A 23068-nucleotide genomic window follows, 5' to 3' on the forward strand; every position below is an offset into this window, starting at 1 on the left:
AATATCATAATCATTTAAAGTTTTTTATCATGATCTGACTGTGTGGTTTAATTCAGACAGCCTGTTATAGATTAGCCTATTCGTTGTACGATGGTGTCGGGCGTTGAAAATATCAGAGCTACAAGCTCACAGCACGTCTCAACGCGCCGCGTTGTGAGCTTGTATGTCTGCTATTTTTGATACGCCACAACACAACTGAGAGACACAGCTGTGTCTCCTCCTACTCAGCGCTGAGTAGGCTGGTTCGCTCGGGTGTTGATAAACAGAACCGGTATTGAAGATTACTCTGTGTTGTAAATATTTCTGCTGGGACCTCTTCACCCAGGACAGTTACTCCGGTAAAAGAGCAGACGTGGACTCCAGAATTACTTTGTTTGTCTTTATAGATTTGCAGAAGTACAAGGGAATGGCAGATTGGATCATGGGTGATGATATGAATGTTAGCAAAGGACTGTATTTGAGTGGTAGTTCTGTAAACAGAATAAAATAACAAATGTACAATAATTTCAACTGGAATTAATTACCAAAATACATGAATTAGCTACATCACTAATAATGTACAGCATGTATGTGAATTAACATGTAGTTATGATGTACAATTAACAGGGTAATGAAATTCCTTTACAATTAATAGAATGGCCACAACTAGCTGGCCAGGCTAGCTTAAATTAGCATGTGAGCTAACCAACCCAACAGCACAGAAATGCACACACATATGGCCTTAAAAACGTCATGTACCCTACACAACATTCTCTGCACATAGCATTAAACATTAATACAAGTTGTGCAATACAGTAGTAACTTACTCTTCATGAACGCACTCATAAAATACAAGGGACGTGAGACGCTGCGGACCGTCTCAACGTGAGTTCAATGTAAACACTGAGGACCCCAACACTCGCAGGGCTACCTAAAAGCCTGACTGAAGTGGAAAACGTAGCTGCCCAAAAAGGTGCCTGAACAAAACAAACGTAACATGAAACTCAAGACAAAAGAGAAGGGAATTTATAACACACAACTGAGAGACACAGCTGTGTCTCCTCCTAATCACAATGAGTAGGCTGGTTCGCTCGGGTGTTGATAAACAGAACCGGGATTAACGTTAACAAAACAAAACAAAACCTACTTTTGCATATCAAGGATGAATGAGAATTGATGTAAAGCCCAAAATATATATTCATTTGTTTATACTGTGCGACGGTGTCGTGCAGGGAAAGGCTCTGGCGCAGCGTAATCGGAGGACTCGCCCCCATTTTTCAGGCGGACCAGCGGTTCTTGTATTCTTGTATTTGTTTTACTGAGGATAAGGGTAGAAATAGGTTTAGGATTAGGCATAGTTTTACTGAGGTTAAGATTAGGAATAAGGTTAGGTTTAGGCATAGTTTACTGATATGTTTAGGAATACCAGGCAAATACCTCCGGATTTTCCCCGGGGCGACTGTGTTTTGGGGCGAGCGGGCGTTTTGGTATTCGTCGTGCAGCAGCTCACTCATGGCATGCCCTCTTTATTCATTTCATTTTTGGCAAGCGACATCTCTGCATGATATAGTAGATCATATAATTTAGTTCTATAAAAACAGGGACAGATTGCATCTGTGATAAAGTGGAAAGAAGCGCAGCTCTAACGTAACAAGGTGTAATGATCAGTTGGGTGCATGTATGCAGTGCAAACACGCATGTGACGTTAATTATAATATATGGCCGATAAATGTATTCTTTGGCCGGTAAAATATAATCCTGCCATGGTGGCCAGCCCCAAAAGTGTGTGTGTGTGTGTGTGTGTGTGTGTGTGTGTGTGTGTGTGTGTGTGTGTGTGTGTGTGTGTGTGTGTGTGTGTGTGTGTGTGTGAGAGAGACGGGACGTCAGAATAATGGGCTGTCTGAATAATGACATGGCACTATGCTAACACTTTTAATAACACACAGCAGCAGAAGGAAATGGACACAATGTATCATACATGTGGGTGTGAACTGTGGTTTACAATATATAGGACATCATTCGAGTCACACTCAAAAGTGTGGACTTGGTACAGTACGTTCTGCTGACAGGCTTTTTAATGGGTTAAACTGTAAAAATGCTTAGGGCTTATCAATAAATCATTATCATTCATTTTTCTAACTTCTATATAAAGTATGTGCTGGACTGGGCCTATATTGTTTAACTTCTCTGTTTTCAAAATGTTGTACTTTTTGTGACATGACATTGCCACACCCTCTTTTAATCCTATCCTATCCTATTATATATTAAGGAAACCTCGGTCAGTCAATCAGTCAGTCTGTCTGTTCTGCATGTTTTTCCTCAGTGGGTTGAGCAATTGATCTGAACTTGCACACAGGCATTGACCATTAGCATATGCAGACAGTGACGTGGCCCGTTTTTCACTTTCCCCAAATTCAAGCTGTTTATTAACGTTTTTGTGTAAACACCGGAGATTCAGAGTTTGGGCTATAGGATCTGTTGTCATGGTTACATGCTTTTACACCCATGACGCCAGAAAATGCCAGGACAGACAGACGCTGCCTGCAAACTTATAAAGGACTGTTTTAGGACGGCGCTTTAGATATCATCTCCATAGCACTAGCACGCAAACTGACACGTGCCATGTTCGAATCCAGGTTGTGTTATTAGCATGTCGGAATAACGGCGTAAACAGCGTAAACTTCTCATGGTTGTGGGTGGCAACAATTACACATCGGGTCGTAAATGATCGAGTTGTCACACACACACACTACACTTCAACAGGATTAAATCAGTGTCCAAAACATAACTATACATACCAAGCGCATAACACAAAAGTCTGCATATAGTTTGTCTGCGCACATCGTGACTGTCTATAACTTTTTGAGATATCTTGCTAAAAGATATCTGATACAGACAGACAGACAGACAGACAGACAGACAGACAGACAGACAGACAGACAGACAGACAGACAGACAGACAGACAGACAGACAGACAGACAGACAGACAGACAGGTTAATGAACAAACAAACAGGAGCAAAAACATCAGCTCATTTGTACTCTTCCGAGGGAACATAGGGCTGAGGGAATATAGGGTCTAATTTGGGAAGTGGGAACATAGGGCTGAGGGAACATAGGGTCTAATTTGGGATGGGGGGGACATAGGGCTGAGGGAACATAGAGCTGAGGGAACATAGAGCTGAGGGAATATAGGGCTGAGGGAACATAAGGCTGAGGGAACATAGGGCTGAGGGAACTTGAGTACGCTCCCGTTAACTCGACATTAGGAGCCCCAATTTCTGCATAATGAGAACTTTCTACTTTTGTACCAATACCTTTGTGCTTTTACTCAAGTCAATTTTGAATTCCGGACTTTTACTTGTAACAGAGTATTTCTACACCGCAGTATTGATACTTTTACTTAAGTAAAAAATGTGAGTACTTTTCCCACCATTGTCTATCTAACCTCGCGTCACCAGGCTTTCCACCGCAGATTTCCCTGTATTCCTCAACGGGTGGTAGTATCGGGGCGCATCAGGTGAACCCTGGCATTACACTCAATGTAAACATGATGTAAACGAGGAATTTAAATGGCGTTCAGCCACAGACGGGATTAAAACACATATCTATTGAAAAATATGGACTAATACAGTGCTTACAGGTTCCTAATGTCTAGTTAACATCCGTGGCAACAGGGTCAGCAGCACTTTGTGGGTTTTTTTTGTACATTAACGGAGATGTACGGGCTTTGTGCGAGGATGTCTAGGGACTATTAGGGGGGAGAGACCAAATATCATAGATACAAACATAAAAATCAGACTCTATAAAATACATATGATAGTCTTAATCCAAAGCTAGTTTAGTGGTGTGCTGTGGGAATATACACAGCGTTGAATATACAACTTATTAAAAATATTTACAGTTAGGCTTTGTAGAGGAAGTGGTCAAATAGTAATAATAATGTTGCTATGTGGCATCAATTCAGCTCATCCAGTGGACGGGAGTTCATTGTGTTTTCTCTCTGGAGAGAAAGGTGATGGAGAGTCACCTTTTAAGGGAGATCATAGCATATTCATAGATTGAATGTTTGTAGAGCAGTTGACTATGGATTTTGCTGTACTTTTTCTACTATGATGTGATTGTATTTCTTTCAATAATTGACACACACAACTTTAGAGACAGTGGAAAGCCATTGGATCTCTCAATTATACGTTTTTGGTATTTTGGTATTAGGATGGTTTGGAATGTCTCCTGCCACTCTAAGGTGTGGTATGGTTTACAGTACATCCCGGGTGGACTGGCCATTTGGCGTACCGGGCAAATGCCCGGTGGGCCGCTTTTTTTTATTTTTTTATTAAATATTTTCGTTCCCGTTTTAGGATTATTACGGTCATTTCAGGGTCGCGTGGCCCAATTATTAGTTACGTTAATGTTTGGGCTGGGATGCTTTCCAGGTTGACAATGACACGGCAGTTCATTAATTATCACCGCAAATCAGGCACATTTCAAATCCTCTTTGCAAGCTCTCTCTCTCTCTCTCTCTCTCTCTCTCTCTCTCTCTCTCGCTCGCTCTTTCTTTCTCGCTCTCTCTCTTAACAGCGTGCGTGTGTTTCTGGGAGAGAGAGAGGTAGAAAGAAAGAGTGCGTCACACGCTGTTAATTTACACCTATTTCCTGTTAATAATAACCAGTGTAAAATGTGCTGCATTTGGCGGTAAATGGGAGACACTTTATTGTGAAGGTACAATAGGAAGAAGAGAGTTGTTGCTGCTGTTGCGTAGTTGTTGCTGCTGCTGCTGCGTAGAGACTGCTGTCTCGGCAGTCAGACAGACCGCGGTCCGGTTACAAGTTACATTACATAAAGTTGTGCATTTAACAGTCAGTCACACACAAGTTGTATCATTACGAGTTAGAATATGTCACAGATACTAGGCTACTATAAGGGCACTTGAGAGTAAAGTTGGCAAGTTGCCCTACAGTTTAACAACAGTGCAGGTTGTAGATGAAATATCCAGCACAGATGCGTAAATACTCTCCACAACAGCTATAGGCTACTGCAACTATGGCATCCAGGTGAAACACAACGTTAATCAAAATCGTGGACCTATTTTTAACTCTATGAGGTGGACACGTTAAAACGTTACCACTTTGAACTGAATAGCTCTATGAGGAGACGACAATATTCTCACAACTCATCAACTTTCCCACGGCTGTCCCAACTAGACATCCACTGCCTAACTATACAGTATAACCTCCTGTGAGTGAGTAGTGGTCTATAACTTATTGCCCTAACAGGTCAGCTGAGCCACATTATGAAGGATTCATCTGTAATGCCCAATTTTGTGCAGTGCCCTTTGATTGCATTCAAACGATTATTGAGAAACCATTACGCACGCAGCATGCGCAAATGGTAATGTAGGTAATTAATGTATTTGTGTAAGATGACCCTGCTATATAAAATGTGTATATTATGATGGTTCATGTTCAAATAGCTCAATCCAAAATATAATGCTGTAGGCCTAACAGTACGTTTTAACAGCGGGCGACTCTCGGGCGATCGCCGGCGACATCGTCCAAAAGATAAAGAAAATCCATCTTTCATCGCCCCCCCGCCCACTTCGCCCTATCGCCAGTAGTCGCCGGCTCTCATAGACATATAATGCACTTCCGGAAAATACTATCCTGATCGCCCGCTGTTAAAACGCACCGTGAGTGTTAGGCTGTATTTACGCACCTGCTTGTCATTAAGGCATACAAATAATTATGACGTTATTTTTGTCAGATGTCCGATAAATTTGAATCCTTCCGGACATTGGGACCGGCAGATTAAAATCCTAGCGCGTCCCCTGATATATATATATATATATATATATATATATATATATATATATATATATATATATATATACATATATATATATATATATATATATATATACCGGTATATATATATATATAGAGCGTGCCAAAAAAAACTGAAAGGGGCGTCAACAAGTGTCTTTTGGTAGCTGCAGACATCTTTGAGGGGTAAAAACCAGGTTGACTTAACATTGCCCAATGCCACGCCCAATGCCTCGCCCCCCCGTGGTGACGACACGTTGGCACGCTTAATACACACACACATACATACATTCGGTATTCAGTATTCGGTATTCGGCGTTAAAATCTATTCGGCTGAATACCGAATATGCATTTTTTGGCCATATTCAGCCGAATATATTCGGTAGCCGAATATTCGTTGCATCCCTAGTAATCTATAACAAATAATAAGTAGAAGATAAAAGTAAAATAACTATTCTAAATCAATCTGTAATGTATTGCATGGAAATATGTAGATATACCCATTGAATATTATGTTGTAGTAATGAAGTAAAAAAGAAAAGGAAAAAAAAAGAAGGGAAAACAACAAAGAAAGAGAAAACAAATGGAGATAGAAGAGGGAATGGACTCAATGCATATCAGTTCATCTACTGCAAATTAATAATATTTATATATAATATATTATGCCGTGGTCTAGCGCAGACACTCTTATATTTGAACAGGGCGTAAGAAATACATTGAATCAGATTAACTTGAGTCAGCAGACATTAAATTCAGAAAAACATTTGAGCCATGCCAGACTCTGAACTATAGAGGAAGCTGGGGTGAAGGAGGAAAGCTTACAGCATCATCATCATCAGTGTTCATCAGTGTTCATCAGTGTTCATCAGCGTTTATATATATATATTTTTAGAACCCAAGATAACGTGATCTGAAGATTTACTGCTCCATTCACTTCCTGGTTAACTTATTACTTTAAAATCCTGTATCTCGGCTCATATGTACATTGTTTTTGGTGAAACATGCTATTTTCAACTGGCTGCAATTATGGAACAGATTACCGCGATATCAAATGAAAGAGGAAGCTCTATTTAAAGAGAACACCCTGTTGAGAACATGAGCTTGACATGTAGAAAAGTGTGGCTGTAAAAAACTAGCTGACTGACAGCTGATTACAGTATGAGTCCAGTGTGCATCATGAACTAACACCATGCTTCATTTGGTTTTGTTTTCAGGACAACATCAGGTGATTGGGTCTCAGGACATCCTGGTCAAAGAGGGGGATAATGTGATCCTTCCATGTCGTATTGAACCACCAGTCAACATGGCCAGGAAGACAGTGGAGTGGTCCAGACCTGACCTGACGCCGGCTTATGTGCATATTTTCCAAAATGGAGATTACAATAATGACGATCTGAACCCGTTGTACAAAGAGAGGACGTCTCTGTTTCCTGAGGTGCTTCCTGATGGTAACATGTCACTGAAACTGTCCAGGGTGAAGCTCTCAGATGAGGGGACCTACAGATGTTATGCTCCACAACTGCACAGCTACACTTTGATCCAGCTCCTTGTTGGTAAGTTTTATTGTCCTAGTGATGCTGTGACCAAAGATCCAACTGGCCTGAGTCACACTTCAACACAACATTGTACACTTCACATCAAAGACAACACTGCACTCCATAGAGCAAGGAAACAACCACTAATTAACCTCCCTCTCTCAACACTGTAACCTGTGTGGTGTTATGAGGACCCAAATATTGGTCACTTCCTACCTGCCTGTTAACTCATTGAGTGCCCAAATTATTATTATCTATTTCTGGCCATTATGATTTTAATTTTTTAATGTTTTACTACTTTAAAAAAAAAGTGCTTAGGAAGCGAGATACAGCCTTTTTAAGTTATAAGTTAAACAAGGAGTGGATGGAGCTGCAAATATCTTGGGTTATCTTGAGTTATTTTTATTTTTTTTCAAAAACATGTGAAACACGTTAAGAAAACCCTTAAATACCTGTATCACTCATAGCATCACTTTATCTCCTTCTCTCTGCCTTTATCTCTGCCTTCCTCTAGGGACAAATAGTAGCACAAATAGTATAACTTTAGTTTATAAAGACATAAGACAGAAGAAATAATTAAAACCCCTTTTTTTTATGTTTAAAAAATAATAATAATTAAGGAGCGGGGCTATCAAATCTTGTAGCTTCACCTCGAGCTGTGTCTGTAAAGAATGTTTTACATGTTCTCTCTTGTTGTAGCATCCATAGCTTTAGATTTTAGATGTGTAAATATTGTCAGCATTGTAGATAGATGGATGGATGGATGGATGTATATATTGATTGATTATCATATGTATGCTTTTATGTTTTTGCAGGGTCAGGGTCTCAGCCAGTGATCTCTTCAGATGGACAAACAGACGGTGGTTTATCTTTGACATGTGACTCTCGGTGCTGGTATCCTGAACCTGAGATGTCTTGGCTGGACGGTGATGGAACCCTCCTCCCTGCTGGACCCTCAGTGACACACAGACCTTCTCAATACTGTTATGATGTCCAGAGCAACGTGACAGTGACACTACCAGGCCATGTGACCTGTAGAGTTCACCTGCCACGCTTCAACCACACTGTTGAGACACACCGTGTCATCTCAGGTAATGTTTATGTTTATGTTTATTAAAGGATCTAGGGATGGGTATTGATTGATTGATTGAAATTTGTATTAGGCAAAAGAATGTAAAACAGCACAGTTACATTTATAATACATTTGTCTAAAAGGTCAGTTTAAAAGGCTGTTTTAAATGTGCCCAGCGAACTGCATTTTTTGAGGGATGGGGTTAGACTATTCCATACCTTGGTGGCCGTGCTGTAGAAGGAGAATTTGTCCATGTTTGTTTTATGGGTGGGTGGTACCAGATTGTTGTTTTTGTGACTGTGGGTGTCACTAACCTTTTGGAGGTATTTAGACAGATATGCGGGTATAGGGGGCATTTCGGGCAAATCTGCATTTACAATTTTGAAGACCAGTCCCATTTTTAGTTGTTTAACCCTGTCTTCCACCCTGAGCCAGCCTAGCCTGGCAAAGTGAGTGGGAGAGAGGTGGGTCATGGGCCCCAGTCCGAGAAGTAGTCGGATCAGTTTGTTTTGGGAGGTTTGAAGCTTAGTCTTCAGTGACACTGAGGTGTTGGAGGAGGTGTCAAGAGGAGCAAGCATAGTCAAAAAGGGGCTGAATCAGGGCCCCTGAGAGGGTCCTGAGGGCCTGAGGGTTGACGAAAGAGGAAACTCTGCCCATAAATCTGGTTCTCTGGTTTACTCTTTTGACCACCTTTGTTGCCATGCTTTCACCTGTCAGGTATTTGTCAAGAATACATCCCAAATAGGTAATCTCTTCTTTGCTAGAGATGATTGTGTCATCGACGTTGACCTTGAAGTCATTTACCTTCATCTTACTGAGGGAATGTTTGGTCCCAAAGAGAATGGATTCAGTTTTCCCAAGGTGTAGTGACAGTTTGAGCTGTCCTCAACTTGCAACTTGTCCTCACCCGAGATCAGGAGTGCCGAGTCATCAGCGAACAGGAACAGTTTGCAGTTACAGGCAGCATTCATGTCGTTAATGTATAGTAGGAACAGTAAAAGCCCTAGAATGCTGCCTTGAGGAACCCTGCAGCTCACCGGGAGGGATGAGGACATGGTTCCGTTGATGTCAACCACTTGCTCTCTACCCTCCAATTTAGTGATATGCAATCAAAACCAATCGCCCTCAGCTTATCAAGTAGAACTGGGTATTGGCAAGAATCTCACGATACGATACGTATCACGATACTTGGGTCACGATGCGATTATATCACGATATATTGCGATACGATACATATTGCCATATATTACAATATATTGCGATATCACGATATATGGCGATACGATACATATTGCGATATTCTACCGAATTTACAGATTTGTTTTTGTAGAGCTGAAAATACGTGCGGTGTACCACCTGGCACCTACCCTGGGGAGTCTAATAATATGCATGAATTGTACATCACATTATATATATTGATAACTCAATGGACAAATTGAGTCAAAATCATTTAGATTTCTTTCAAACTTTCCACTTTCATTTATTGAACGTTATGCAAAAAAAAGTACCTGAACAGTGAACACACTGACTGAATGAACGTAGCTGCCAACTTCCAAGCCTGCCATATCAATAACAAAATAAAGTGCACTGCAGTCTGCAGTGCAGACAGCACACTGACACTGCAGTCATAAATCAATAAAGAAAATATAGTGCACTGCAGTGCACTGCACACTCACTGTCTGGACTGGAGTGTCCATAATCATTAATACAAAAATAAAGTGCACTGCAGTCATAATCAATAAAAAAAAAGATAAGTGCACACTCACTGACTGTCTGCAGTCACTAATACACAAATAAAGTGCACTGCACACACTGCAGTCATTAATTAATACAACAAATAATAAAGTGCACTGCACAATGTGCATTCATTGTGCACATAAGTTCTTCTTATTGTTCTGTTGGTGTCACAACAGAAACACTGACAACAACATGGAAATAAAAGTGCATTTAGACTAGTATTCGCCATTTTTAACTAATTTAAGTATTCTCGAATCTATCGAATGTAAATCAAATGTATATAGAGAGAGAAATAAATGGCACAGGCATATGCATACATATTCTATTCTGTCACTAAGCACACACACACACACACACACACACACAGAACTTTAAATGTATACAAAAGTAATGAAAACAATTTGTGCATTATATGAACAAAATCAATAAAACTGTCACAACAGTGACGACACTGAGGCAGTGAGGTAATAAGTATGCTATAAAATAAACTAAGTTAAAGCAATGTAACCATGACCATGTAGCAGTGGTCTAACTCAAAAGTTGTTTGCCAAGTGTCCATTATACTTTGTTTGATATGAACTCTTGGGGTAACTTTAGGCCTGTTCAAAGTGGAAAACCTGAACTTGCAAACACATGGATGGTAGTCATGGTACAATAGCAGAACTGGCCTACTTTGTCTACAGATTTTTATTCAGGAAGAGAATTTCATCAAGATGTTCTGAGGTAAGCAGACTCCTCTGTGCTGTGATTATATCCCCTGCGGTAGAGAACACTCTCTCTGAGCTAACACTTGTACCTGGGAGATCTTTGCAAGGTGTGACAAGAGTGGAAACTCGCTCTGATGCTCCTTCCACCAGTCCAGTGGATTGGCTGATGCTCCTTCAACTCCTTGAAGTGGCATGGGGGGCGCCTCCATATATCTTGCCATCTCCTCTGCTGCCTGGTCCTGTGTGGATTTCAGCTTCTTTGCCGGACCAGCAGCTATGTTTCACCAAGTACGTCGGCTAGATTGCAGGAACCTCTCTTGGCTGGGGCTGCAGTGATGCCATCCTGCACACGCACAGGAGCTTCTTCATTCCAGGAGCTTCTTCCCCCTCTTCCACCTCCACCTCCACATCAGCCTCTCCTCTCGCCACTCCAGTCTCTCTCTGCTGAAAAACAGCAATACACAGACACACACACACCACATTAAATTAGCTTTTTATCTGTGAATTAGTGAATCAGTGATCCCCAAAAATTCAATACTGCAACATTATGTAACATGAATGTCAATGTTTTACTGTACTATAAATATTTTTTTACTATCATTCAGTTTTTAGGCTTTTTAAACTTTCACATTTAAATATTTTACATTTATTGTCTCCGCCAGGCCGAAAGGCATGGCGAGAGAGTATGTTTTACCCCCTGTCCGTCCGTCCGTCCGTCCGTCTGTCCGTCCGTCCGTCCGTCTGTCCGTCTGTGGACAGCTAATCTCCCGCACCGTTGGCTTGATCGCAGCGAAACTGTGCACACACACTCCCTGGATGCCAATTCAGAATCTCTGACCCAATTTGTTAAAGGAGAGATCCGGACATTTTAAGTGTTATCTTTGATGTGTCGCTTATCACTCACCATCCTTGAAAGGGACGTTGAGTTATTTCAGAGAGTCCCGTGTCGTAATTTTTTCGACCCCCTCCGTTGGCATAATGGGAGCGCGTGCCTAAGCGAAATTTGTCTATTATAACCGATGCAAAGTAATTTTTTTCTCTACTGCTACTCATTGTAGAGTCTCATGATACTCAAACATGCACTGAAAGTTCCTGAGAGGCTAAGGCTAATGCCGAACGAGCTAACGCTGGTTGGTTGTTTCTCTCCCAGAACCTGGCAACTCGGTGTTGCCAGGGAGAGAAATAAGCAAACAGCGTTAGCTCGTTTGGCATTAGCCTTAGCCTCTCAGGAACTTTCAGTGCATGTTTGAGTATCATGAGACTTGAGACCGTTTTGAACAAAATGCCGCAAATCATGAACGCAGCGTCCGATTGTGGTCAAACTTTGCATGCACATTCACACTATGTTGAGGAACAAATGCTACCCTTTTAACATTTGCCTGTTATAGCGCCACCAGAAGGTCTAATTTAGCAAAAAATTTTTTTTTAACAAAATGCCTCAAATCATGAATGCAGTGTCCGATTGCCGTGCAAGGCCTAAGAAGAAATGGCACCCTTTTCACATTGGCCTATTATAGCTTCAACAGGAGGCCACAATAACCTACCTGACCTGGCAGAGACCTGTGCTCCGAGGAGCACTTTTTCTAGTTTTTGAATGTATTTATGCCTTTTAACCATTTTAAAATCAAAATAATTGTATATTGATGATTGTATTGGACTAACTTTCACCTTGTTTCTATGTCAAGTGAAAATGTGAATGGTAGTTATTTTTAAATACATATTGTATTGACTACAAGTAGGGATGCGCGATATATCGGCCGATATAGTCGTTTTTTTAATTAATCGGTATCGGTCCGATATCAAAATTGCGCCGATGTGAACAGCCGATGATTGCCTCTGTGTCTTGCTGCTGCAGCTGCAGGACTCAAGAGTAGTGTGTGTGTGTGTGTGTGTGTGGGGGCGGGGGATAGGTGTCGGGTTTCACATGGTGTACCGATGCACACGCTGCCTCTCATTCACTCAGACAGAGAGACTGTGTGTGTCTCGTTGTGAGCGCTGCTCGGTGCTTGTGTGTTGCTCCACTCGTTAATTCATTTGAATCAGGTGTGTAAGCTTATTAAAGTGGTCATTGGGCAAAAGCAGAGCCTCCGCGACCGTGTTGGTGGACAAATATAGCAGTAGTTGGGCGCTGAGTTTGGCAATACTTTTTGCTATAGAGCATGCTAATGAGTGCTAAGTGCTAACAAGTAACAACAAACAAATGTATGCTATTAAGCGTGCGTGCACACACACACACACACACACACACACACACACACACACACACACACACACACACACACACACACACACACACACACACACACAGTGTAGGACAGTGGTTCTAAAAGTGGTGGGTAATGGGTACTTAGGAACCAAATGGACCCTTATGGGTCTGTAACTCAGTGTACAAATCGAACCAAATGGACCCTTATGGGTCTGTAACTCGGAGTGTACAAACCAAATGGACCCTTTAGGGTCTGTAACTCGGAGTGTACAAACCAAATGGACCCTTATGGGTCTGTAATTCAGTGTTGGTCACAAAGATAGGCCTACTGGAGAAACTTTTCAATAGCAGACTAGATTCTTTTTTGGATAGATTTAATGTAGCCTACTCTCAGTGAGTCAATATGGTTTTAGAACTAACAGATCAACATCAGGCATTGATGGAATCCATTGAAAGAATCACAGATGCAATTGGAATATTAATTTACCTCAAAAAAGCTTTTGAGTTTTGACACTATCTATCACAACATATTAATAAACAAACTGGAGAAAATTGGTATTAGAGGCATTGATTGCAGTAGACTGGATTAAAGCTAAAATTAAAACGTATTAAAACTTAAAGTTATTTGGACAGACGTCAACAGTTTGTGAAGCTGGGCAAATACAGCTCAAATAATTTGGACATAGCTTGTGGCGTCTCCCAGGGGTCAGTATTGGGGCCCAAACTTTTTATTCTTTACATCAAGATATGATTATATAAGTTTCTAAGCTGCTGTCACTGGTACTTTTTGCAGTTGACACAAATGTGTTTTGCTCTGGGGATTATCCAGATGATAATATACAATTATTTGGAATAAACAGGGATTGCTTTTTCAAATTCAGTGTTTACACATGTTTTTCAGACTGGATAAAACTGTTTTTTTTATCGATCATATCGACATCGGTTATATCGGTTATCGGCCATAACAGCAATATATCATATCGGATATCGATATCGGCCAAAATGTCACATCGGTGCATCCCTAACTACAAGCTTTACAAAGCGTTTAATAGCATACAGTTACTTACCCAAAATGCGCCCTGGCTCCTTGCAGCTTCTGTGATGACTCTCTCATAGATGTCATGGCGGGTGCAGATGTCCTTCTCACTCTTCCTAACCTAAAGATGGTGGCGCAACCGACCTCGGCGTCTGCAGCGGCCTCTCCTAGTTACTGTGCAACTGTGTCTGAAAAAGCTTGTTATATGTCTCACTCTCCCCAGCAAGCGTGCGACTGTTGGGAGCTTCAGTGCGCACTATGCAGCTAGATTCAGGGTGTGTGCAAAACATTTAACGTGCAACATACCGGCCATCTGCGCTGTGCTGGTCATGTTGGACACATTATCTGTGACGATGACTGGGTCCTTTTCTTCTATGCCCCATTCCTTCATTGCTTCTTTAAGTAACTCAGAGATGTTAGGGCCGGTATGTCTCTCGACCTTTACCCTCGTCTGCAAAACATGTGAAATCAGCTTCCAGTCCTGGGAGATGTGGTGGGATGTAATCGTAACGTACGATTGGACGGCTCGTGATGTCCACCCGTCACACGTTAAGGCCACTCTCTGCAGAGCTCAGAGATGTTTTTACTTTAATCTTCACCTCATCGTACATGTTAGGCACGGCTACCTCCGTCATGTGTTTGCGAGTCGGGATCACATAGCGGGGATCCAAAGTGTTCACCATGAGCTTGAATCCGCGGTTTTCAACGACGCTGTAAGGCCGTAGATCTTGACAAATGAAATGCACAATCCACTCGATAATCTTATGTGCACGAAAGCAGCCAGGTGGAAGCATATTGGCTTTATCCAGCGTAGTCTGCTTTGGGTCCATACGTTTCGGTGTCAGCAGTGGCTGTGTTAATGTATCAGAGTGGTGTCGTTTTAAGTGAGATCTCAAGTTGGTTGTGTTTCCCGAATATTTCACCTTAGTATTACAAAGTTTGCAGACCGCGCGCGTTACGTTTGTCCAAGTCCTTGCTTCCTCCTTTTTCTTTGAACCCAAAGTGCACCCAAACATCAGCTTTATAAACTGAAGGCACTGCTCTAATGTTGTCGTTCTCGTTCGCCGCCATGATGTCTTTGTCTCCTACTAGTAGTAGTAGTAGTAGTATTTTATTTTGATCTTAGCAGGATACATTCAATATATTCAACATATCATCATATCATATCATGTATGATTAAGACCAAAAAGGAGTAGGCTGAAGCCAATGGCTTATTTTGCCTATCCTTTTGCACACAAAACAAATTGACGTATAATTATATAATTTGTAAGATAATCTAGCAAAGCTAACATTCCTTCAAGTATTTATAATTTACATTAATGTTCTATATTTATCTATTATTTTAGATTTATACATTCTTTTACATTTATTTTTGGAACAAAATTTTTTTAATTCATCGTCCAAACCGTTCCAAAGATTTACCCCTCTGACACTTATGCATCTACCTTTTTTATTTGTTCTTGCCTTAGTCCCCTTAAAGATTCCAAATCCCCTTAGGTTATACCTACTCTCTCTTGGCTCAAACAGCTCCTGGATACATCGCGGAAGCAGATGGTTATGTGCTTTGAACATTATGGCTGCAGTATTAAGGTCAACAAGATCATGTAGTTTTAGGGTGTTTGAATGAATAAAAAGTGAATTTGTAGGTGTGTAGTACTCTGCATGATTGACAATTCTGATGGCTTTTATTTGGAGTAGAAATATTGGATTGATATTTGATTTATAGTTGCTCCCCCATACTTCCACACAATAACTGATGTGTGGAAGTATGAGAGAGCAATACAGTAAGTAGAGTGAGTTCTGGTCCAAGATTGGTTTCATTTTATACAGTATAGCAATTGTTTTCGATACTTTAGTTCTTACGGAGTTTATGTGTGATTTCCAATTTAGTTTGCTGTCAATTGTGATTCCCAGAAATGTATTCTCAACAACTTGATCAATTTCAACATCATCAAATTTGATTTTGACCTGTTTATCTATTTTCCTATTTCCAAAAATGATAAATGTAGTTTTGCTTACGTTAAGTGACAATTTATTGATATCAAACCATTTTTTTAATATACTTAGCTCACTTTCTACTGTATCCAGGAGCTGCTCTAGGTGTTTTCCTGAGCAATACAGGCTAGTGTCATCCGCGAACAGTACACAATTTAGATGTTTCAATACTTCACATATATCATTAATATACATTATGAACAGTTTGGGTCCCAGTACAGAGCCTTGTGGGACTCCGTGTGTGATGTTAAGTTTGTCCGAGTCAACACTGTTCATGTGTACATACTGGTTTCTGTTGCTAAGATAACTATTTAACCATGCATTGGCATACTGATGACGATGATGATGAAGAGTCGTCATGGGAAGGAGAACTAGCGAGTGCGATATCTAGAGGCAGCGGAGTGTCAGGAATGCACTTCTACCATGGTTTCATGGAAACTATATAACAAACAAACAAACCGCTATAACAACATGGAACAGCCTTTCTTTCCCCCTGTGGTTGAAAAATCATGAACATTTGTGAAAATCTTTAAATATTTCTTTAAAAAAAAAAGATTTCCCCCCCCAAAAGTATTCCCCCCATAAAGTCTACTCTTCATCCATGTTTGAAGCTGCGTTTAAAATGGACTCATCACAAACATTACATGTACATTTATTTATGTATTAATAAATGTACATGTATTCATTTGTCAATACATGTGCATGTATTAATGTATTAATACTATAAATGTACATATATTTATGCACTGTGACTTAGTGTAGCACGCAGGACACATGGCTGTTAATGGAGACCAGGTAGGAATCAAACATGTGAGCTTTGGAACACAGGACTGTAACCATTATAACACCACTATTGATTTGATTGTATCATGTTAACAGTTGTGTCGTAACTATGTGTTTCAGAGGATATGATTCACACAGAGGGAGGATCAACTGGAGCAGTGATTGCAGGGATTTTTATTCTGAGTATCTTAGTGGCAGCAGTACTGGGATATTTATACTGGAAGAAGAAGCATCCTGGTGAGTCTTGAACTGATTTGAACTGATTTATTTTAGTAATCATTGCTATAGAGTGTTTTTCAGTAACAGGAGTCTCCCTGTCTTTCCAGCTCTCTGATAAAAATTAAATACATTTTCACAATCACGAGACTACCCATTTATCAGCTTAAGTTTTTAAGTGTTCCAGTTCCAATTTGTGTCTGCTCATTTCTTTGTGTCATCACTTCCAATTTCACTTGTTTAATCTGTATTCGGTCTGAGTTCTCTCTCCTTATTGGATACAATTAGTATCCTGGCCTGAAAATGCATTTTCTGTTAATTCAAGAGCTGGAGAGACATGGAGACGCCTGTTACTGAACAAACACTCAATTACTATCAGAATTTAGAGCTATTTAACACCAAAGAAAATCACTTCCCCTACCTTTTAAATCTATATTTGATATATCATCCATCTATGCATCTATAATGACATGTCAAAGACATGTGTTCATGTAGTTAATGTATATACTGTATAGTGTTTTTAAGAGTTAACAATATGTGTATTATACCTGTAATCTTTCTCCTCTATAGATGTGAAACAGACTCAATATTGGAGCTATTCACTGTTTGTATTATGTCACATTTATTGTCTTTATTCAATTGATTTGTTTTGTAGAATTAGTTTGATTACAACTGTATGCATCATTATTTCAGTTAAGTTTGTGTTCCAGCTAAAGGCTTTTATTTTGAAGGTATTGGGGCGCACAGGTGAATTTATTTAAGTCATCAGACAGGCACAGAATTCAGATTCAGTTTGGCACCGGGAAGGTGCACAAGTTTTTACCAGACTCAGGGTCAGATCAGAAGCAGAACAACTATATGCTAATTGTCCTGAAAAAGCTGAAAGGCAATAAAACACTGCAAAGCTGTTAATTCTGCCTGGACATTGGACTCTTTTAAGATAAATCCATGATGTACTGCTGTACTGCATCTGTTACTTTACTATGATTAAATAAAATAAAGTATACATAATATTTATGTATTTATTTATAAATGTAATACTGTATTCATGAAGTGTTACCACACATACTGTAAGCTCCAGTCTACAGATTAACACATGATTTTACTCTAATGTGTTTCAGAGACGAATCCAGCAGACCAGACGGATTCAGGTAGATCTTCTGTTTTATTATCACTCTGTATTCTGAGGTGATTCATTCTACTTAGGGTTGCCACCTTTCAGAAATTGAAATAAGGGACACTTCATGTGCGATACCTTTTAGGGGGAGCCAGCTCCCCAAACCCCTGAAATGCTTAGAAATCTATTAAATTAAAAACAAATAAAAATACAAATGTATCCATGAAATCTATTGAAAAAAAGAAAAGTGGAGCCAGCCCCCCAAACCCCTAAAATACATAGAAATATATGCATGTTGGAACAGTTATAACTATAACACACAATAATACAATACTTACACCTGCATTACACTTAATGTCCCATACAAGTCCTATTCATACCATAATCACAAGGAATGTGATGCTTCAACCATACACCACACATGTATTGTGTAGTCTATGTATATTTTGCAGTTTGAAATTGGCAATTGTTTCCAAAATATTGAAAACGTTAATAGAATAATAATGCTTTGGAAAATGTTGAAATAATGTAATGTAAAGTATACATGATTTGAACCTGCTAAATGTACCCTTCAACTTATTGTTTATGTCATAATGACATCCACAAGTTCTATAGTAATAGTTGAAATTAGGCCTTCAATGTCAAATGTTGAAGTATGTTCAAATTATCTATACTTTACCTTATTTCAGACCATTTTCTAAAGCATACAGGCTTCTCAGGTGTCCACTCTTTTAAAAACAAATTGCTTTGATTTAATTGACATGATTTCACATACCATGTTAGCCTCTGGGGTCGCTTAGCAGACAAGGAACTGTGTCAGTGCTCCCTGGTTTCTATATGCTGCTTGGTTCTCACTTTAATGTATGTTGTTTACATCATGGATTACCGTGGCTATTAAAGTAGAATTCCGCCTGTAGTACAGATAATCAGCTTGGTTGTTTAGAACCAGACTCAAGAGCCACTGTGAGGCCTAGCTGGGTTGTAAGGCCAGCTAGTCGTCCTGGTACTCTGGAGAGAGTTAAGATGATCTTCGAGCGTCGCTGAGGACACTCGATTAACCAGGGCATCCAGCTGGCAAGTATGCCCTGAACGTTCGCAACAGCGCCCGTCATTTTTCTTACCTTTTTATATGATATTATGATATCCTAGGACGAGTGGTACAGTAGAAACAATTCATAACTCCATCCCGAGTCGACCGCAGCTAAAAACTCGCGCTAGATCGTGCTAGATTTTTTTCCAAAAACTGTTAGATTTTTATTTATTTTTAAAGAATCGCCTCAGGTCTTAATGGGTTAATCTGTATTCGGTCTGAGTTCTCTCTCCTGATTGGATACAATTGGTATCCTGGCCTGAAAATGCATTTTCTGTTTATTTAAGAGCTGGAGAGACATGGAGACGCCTGTTACTGAACAAACACTCCATTACTATCAGAATTTAGAGCTATTTAACACCAAAGAAAATCACTTCCCCTACCTTTTAAATCTATATTTGATATATCATCCATATATGCATCTATAATGACAAAGACTCTGTCAATATATTGATTATATTGATCAAACCTGTGTTCATGTAGTTAATGTATATATAGTGTTTTTAAGAGTTAACAATATGTGTATTATACCTGTAATCTTTCTCCCCTATAGATGTGAAACAGACTCAATGTTGGAGCTATTCTCTGTTTGTATTATGTCACATTTATTGTCTTTATTCATTTGATTTGTTTTGTAGAATTAGTTTGATTACAACTGTATGCATCATTATTTCAGTTAAGTTTGTGTTCCAGCTAAAGGCTTTTATTTTGAAGGTATTGGGCAATTGGGGCGCACAGGTGAATTTATTTATTCATTATTATTTATCCCCCATATCCCCATTATTTATCCCCATTTATAGACAGGCACAGAATTCAGATTCAGTTTGGCACCGGGAAGGTGCACAAGTTTTTACCAGACTCAGGGTCAGATCAGAAGCAGAACAGCTATATGCTAATTTTCCTGAAAAAGCTGAAAGGCAATAAAACACTGCAAAGCTGTTAATTCTGCCTGGACATTGGACTCTTTTAAGATAAATCCATGATGTACTAGCCTTGCGTGGCCAGACAATATCACACGACACACTGCGTGGATATTAGTCTGGTCCCTATCAACAATAGATTTTTTTCCAAGGGGCGGTTACAAAAAGATCCAAACGGACTCTATTGGTTAGACCTAAACCAATCAGAGCAGTGCTTCCTTGTACGAACCAATCAGAGCAGTGCTTGCTTGTACGTCATTGCTCCAAATAAGGTGATAAGCCCGCCCACATTTGGATACTGGGCCCTGATTGGTCCCTCACGACTTCGGAGGGAGCGAAATGAAATCTCTATGGAGGGGGGCCAGACCTAATCTGCCGAGGGCTAAAGTGCGATGCGATTTTGCAAAGGTAGATTTGTCTGGAACCAGGCTAATGATGTACTGAGTACTGCTGTACTGCATCTGTTACTTTACTATGATTAAATAAAATAAAGTATACATAATATTTATGTATTTATTTATAAATGTAATACTGTATTCATGAAGTGTTACCACATACTGTAAGCTCCAGTCTACAGATTAACACATGATTTTACTCTAATGTGTTTCAGAGATGAATCCATTGAATCCAGCAGACCAGCCTATGACGTATTCAGGTAGATCTTCTGTTTTATTATCACTCTGTATTCTGAGGTGATTCATTCTACTTAGGGTTGCCACCTTTCAGAAATTGAAATAAGGGACACTTCCGTGCGTGCCAAACCTTTTAGGGGGAGCCAGGTCACCAAACCCCTGAAATGCTTAGAAATCTATTAAATTAAATGTATCTGTAATGTATCTGTGAAATCTATTGAAAAAAGAAAAGTGGAGCCAGCCCCCCAAACCCCTAAAATACATAGAAATCTATGCATTTTGGAGCAGTTATAACTATAACACACAATAATACAATACTTACACCTGCATTACACTTAATGTCCCATACAAGTCCTATTCATATAATCACAAGGAATGTGATGCTTCAACCATACACCACACATGTATTGTGTAGTCTATGTATATTTTGCAGTTTGAAATTGGCAATTGTTTCCAAAATATGAAAACGTTAATAAAATAATAATGCTTTGGAAAATGTTGAAATAATGTAATGTAAAGTATACATGATTTGAACCTGCTAAATGTACCCTTCAACTTATTGTTTATGTCATAATGACATCCACAAGTTCTATAGTAATAGTTGAAATTAGGCCTTCAAAGGGGCACGGTGGCGCAGTCGGTAGCAATGTCACCTCACAGCTAGAAGGTCTTGTGTTCGATTCCCGCTGTGGGCGCTGGGGGGCGTGTATTCTCCTCCACGACACCAGCGCCCATACCCTAGGTGGGGTTGGCGAAAGGGCCTACTCTGTGTGGAGTGTGCATGTTCTCCCTGCGTCTCCTAGGGTAGGTACCCTCACAAAAACATGTAGTAATCCTGGTCACTCCTCCCCCTGGTCAGCCGGGGCGCCTGATGGAGGGGAAAGGAACTGGTGTGTTCCTTCCACGCGCTACGTCCTACCAGGGAAACTCCCCCCTGTCAGGTGACAAGAAGGTCAGTTGGCTCTCATGCATTGAAGGAGGCATGAGCTCGGCCCTGGCCTCCCTAGGCTGGTGGGGGGAGTGTAGTGCCCAGGATCACTTTGGCACCGGGTGAAAAAAAGGGTACAAAAATCGAGGGATAAAGATTTAGAAAAAAATAATAATTAGGCCTTCAATGTCAAATGTTTACCTTATTTCAGACAATTTTCTAAAGCATACAGGCTTCTCAGGTGTCCACTCTTTTAAAAACAAAATGCTTTGATTTAATTGACATGATTTCACATACCATGTTAGCCTCTGGGGTCGCTTAGCAGACAAGGAACTGTGTCAGTGCTCCCTGGTTTCTATATGCTGCTTGGTTCTCACTTTAATGTATGTTGTTTACATCATGGATTACCTTGGCTATTAAAGTAGAATTCCGCCCGTCATTTTTCTTACCTTTTTATATGATATTATGATATCCTAGGACGAGTGGTACAGTAGAAACAATTCACAACTCCATCCCGAGTCGACCGCAGCTAAAGACTCGAGGCTATGGGACTTGCGCTAGATCACGCTAGATTTTTTATTTATTTATTTTTTTAGATATAACGTTCTTATGGACAGAAAACCCTCCACAATGTTTGCCAGACCCAAGGGGTCTGGCAAACATGAGGCTTTGTACCTGTTTCGTCCATACATGGGCATGGTCACTTTGTCCTCCGGCCCCAGCCAAAAAAGTCTGTCCCCAAAGTCTGTCCCCATACATGGGCATAGAAGGGACACAGGCTGACACGTCATGTGAAGTCCGGCTTAGCCGTGACGTAGTGCTCTGATCTTATAAAGTACTTATTCTGGGTCTGGCAGAACCAGGTCTCCTGGTCTTGTTGCCGGACCCAGGGGGTCTGGCTTACATGAGGCTTTGTACCTGTTTTCTCCATACATGGGCATGGTCACTTTGTCCTTAGGCCCCAGCCATAAAAGTCTGTCCCCCTTTCGTCCATACATGGGCATGTTTTGTACCTGTTTTCTCCATACATGGGCAAAAAACAGGTTTTGGTCACTTTGTCCTTAGGCCCCAGCCATAAAAGTCTGTCCCCCCTTTCGTCCATAGACACAGGCTGACACGTCATGTCTGGGTCTGGCAGAACCAGGTCTCCTGGTCTTGTTTTGTACCAAATGGGCCGCCGTAGTATTTACAAAGTGACGTGGATGACGTCACGGGTGAAATCTCGTCTTCGAGACTGGAGAGGAGCATCCAACATAAACACTGTGGAGTCCTTTAACTGAAAAAGTTTGCCTTA

General features: G+C 40.4%; 1 protein-coding gene across 2 annotated transcripts in view; it reads left to right on the forward strand.

Annotated features, from left to right (window-relative positions):
* LOC308077410 (uncharacterized protein) overlaps positions 1-23068 on the forward strand; it is a 76092-nt gene that overhangs the window by 7252 nt on the left and 45772 nt on the right. The window contains exons 2-6 of one of the 2 annotated variants that reach the window (XM_080418088.1): positions 7015-7353; positions 8151-8426; positions 16992-17108; positions 18209-18238; positions 20825-20869. In XM_080418088.1, coding sequence (XP_080274214.1) covers positions 7015-7353; positions 8151-8426; positions 16992-17108; positions 18209-18238; positions 20825-20869 — 807 coding nt within the window. The remainder of the gene's footprint in view (positions 1-7014; positions 7354-8150; positions 8427-16991; positions 17109-18208; positions 18239-20824; positions 20870-23068) is intronic. The other variant, XM_080418089.1, reaches the window with a different exon arrangement.

The sequence above is a fragment of the Gymnoscopelus braueri genome (genome assembly GCF_963280865.1).
Source record: "Gymnoscopelus braueri genome assembly, chromosome: 21".
Lineage (NCBI taxonomy): Eukaryota > Metazoa > Chordata > Actinopteri > Myctophiformes > Myctophidae > Gymnoscopelus > Gymnoscopelus braueri.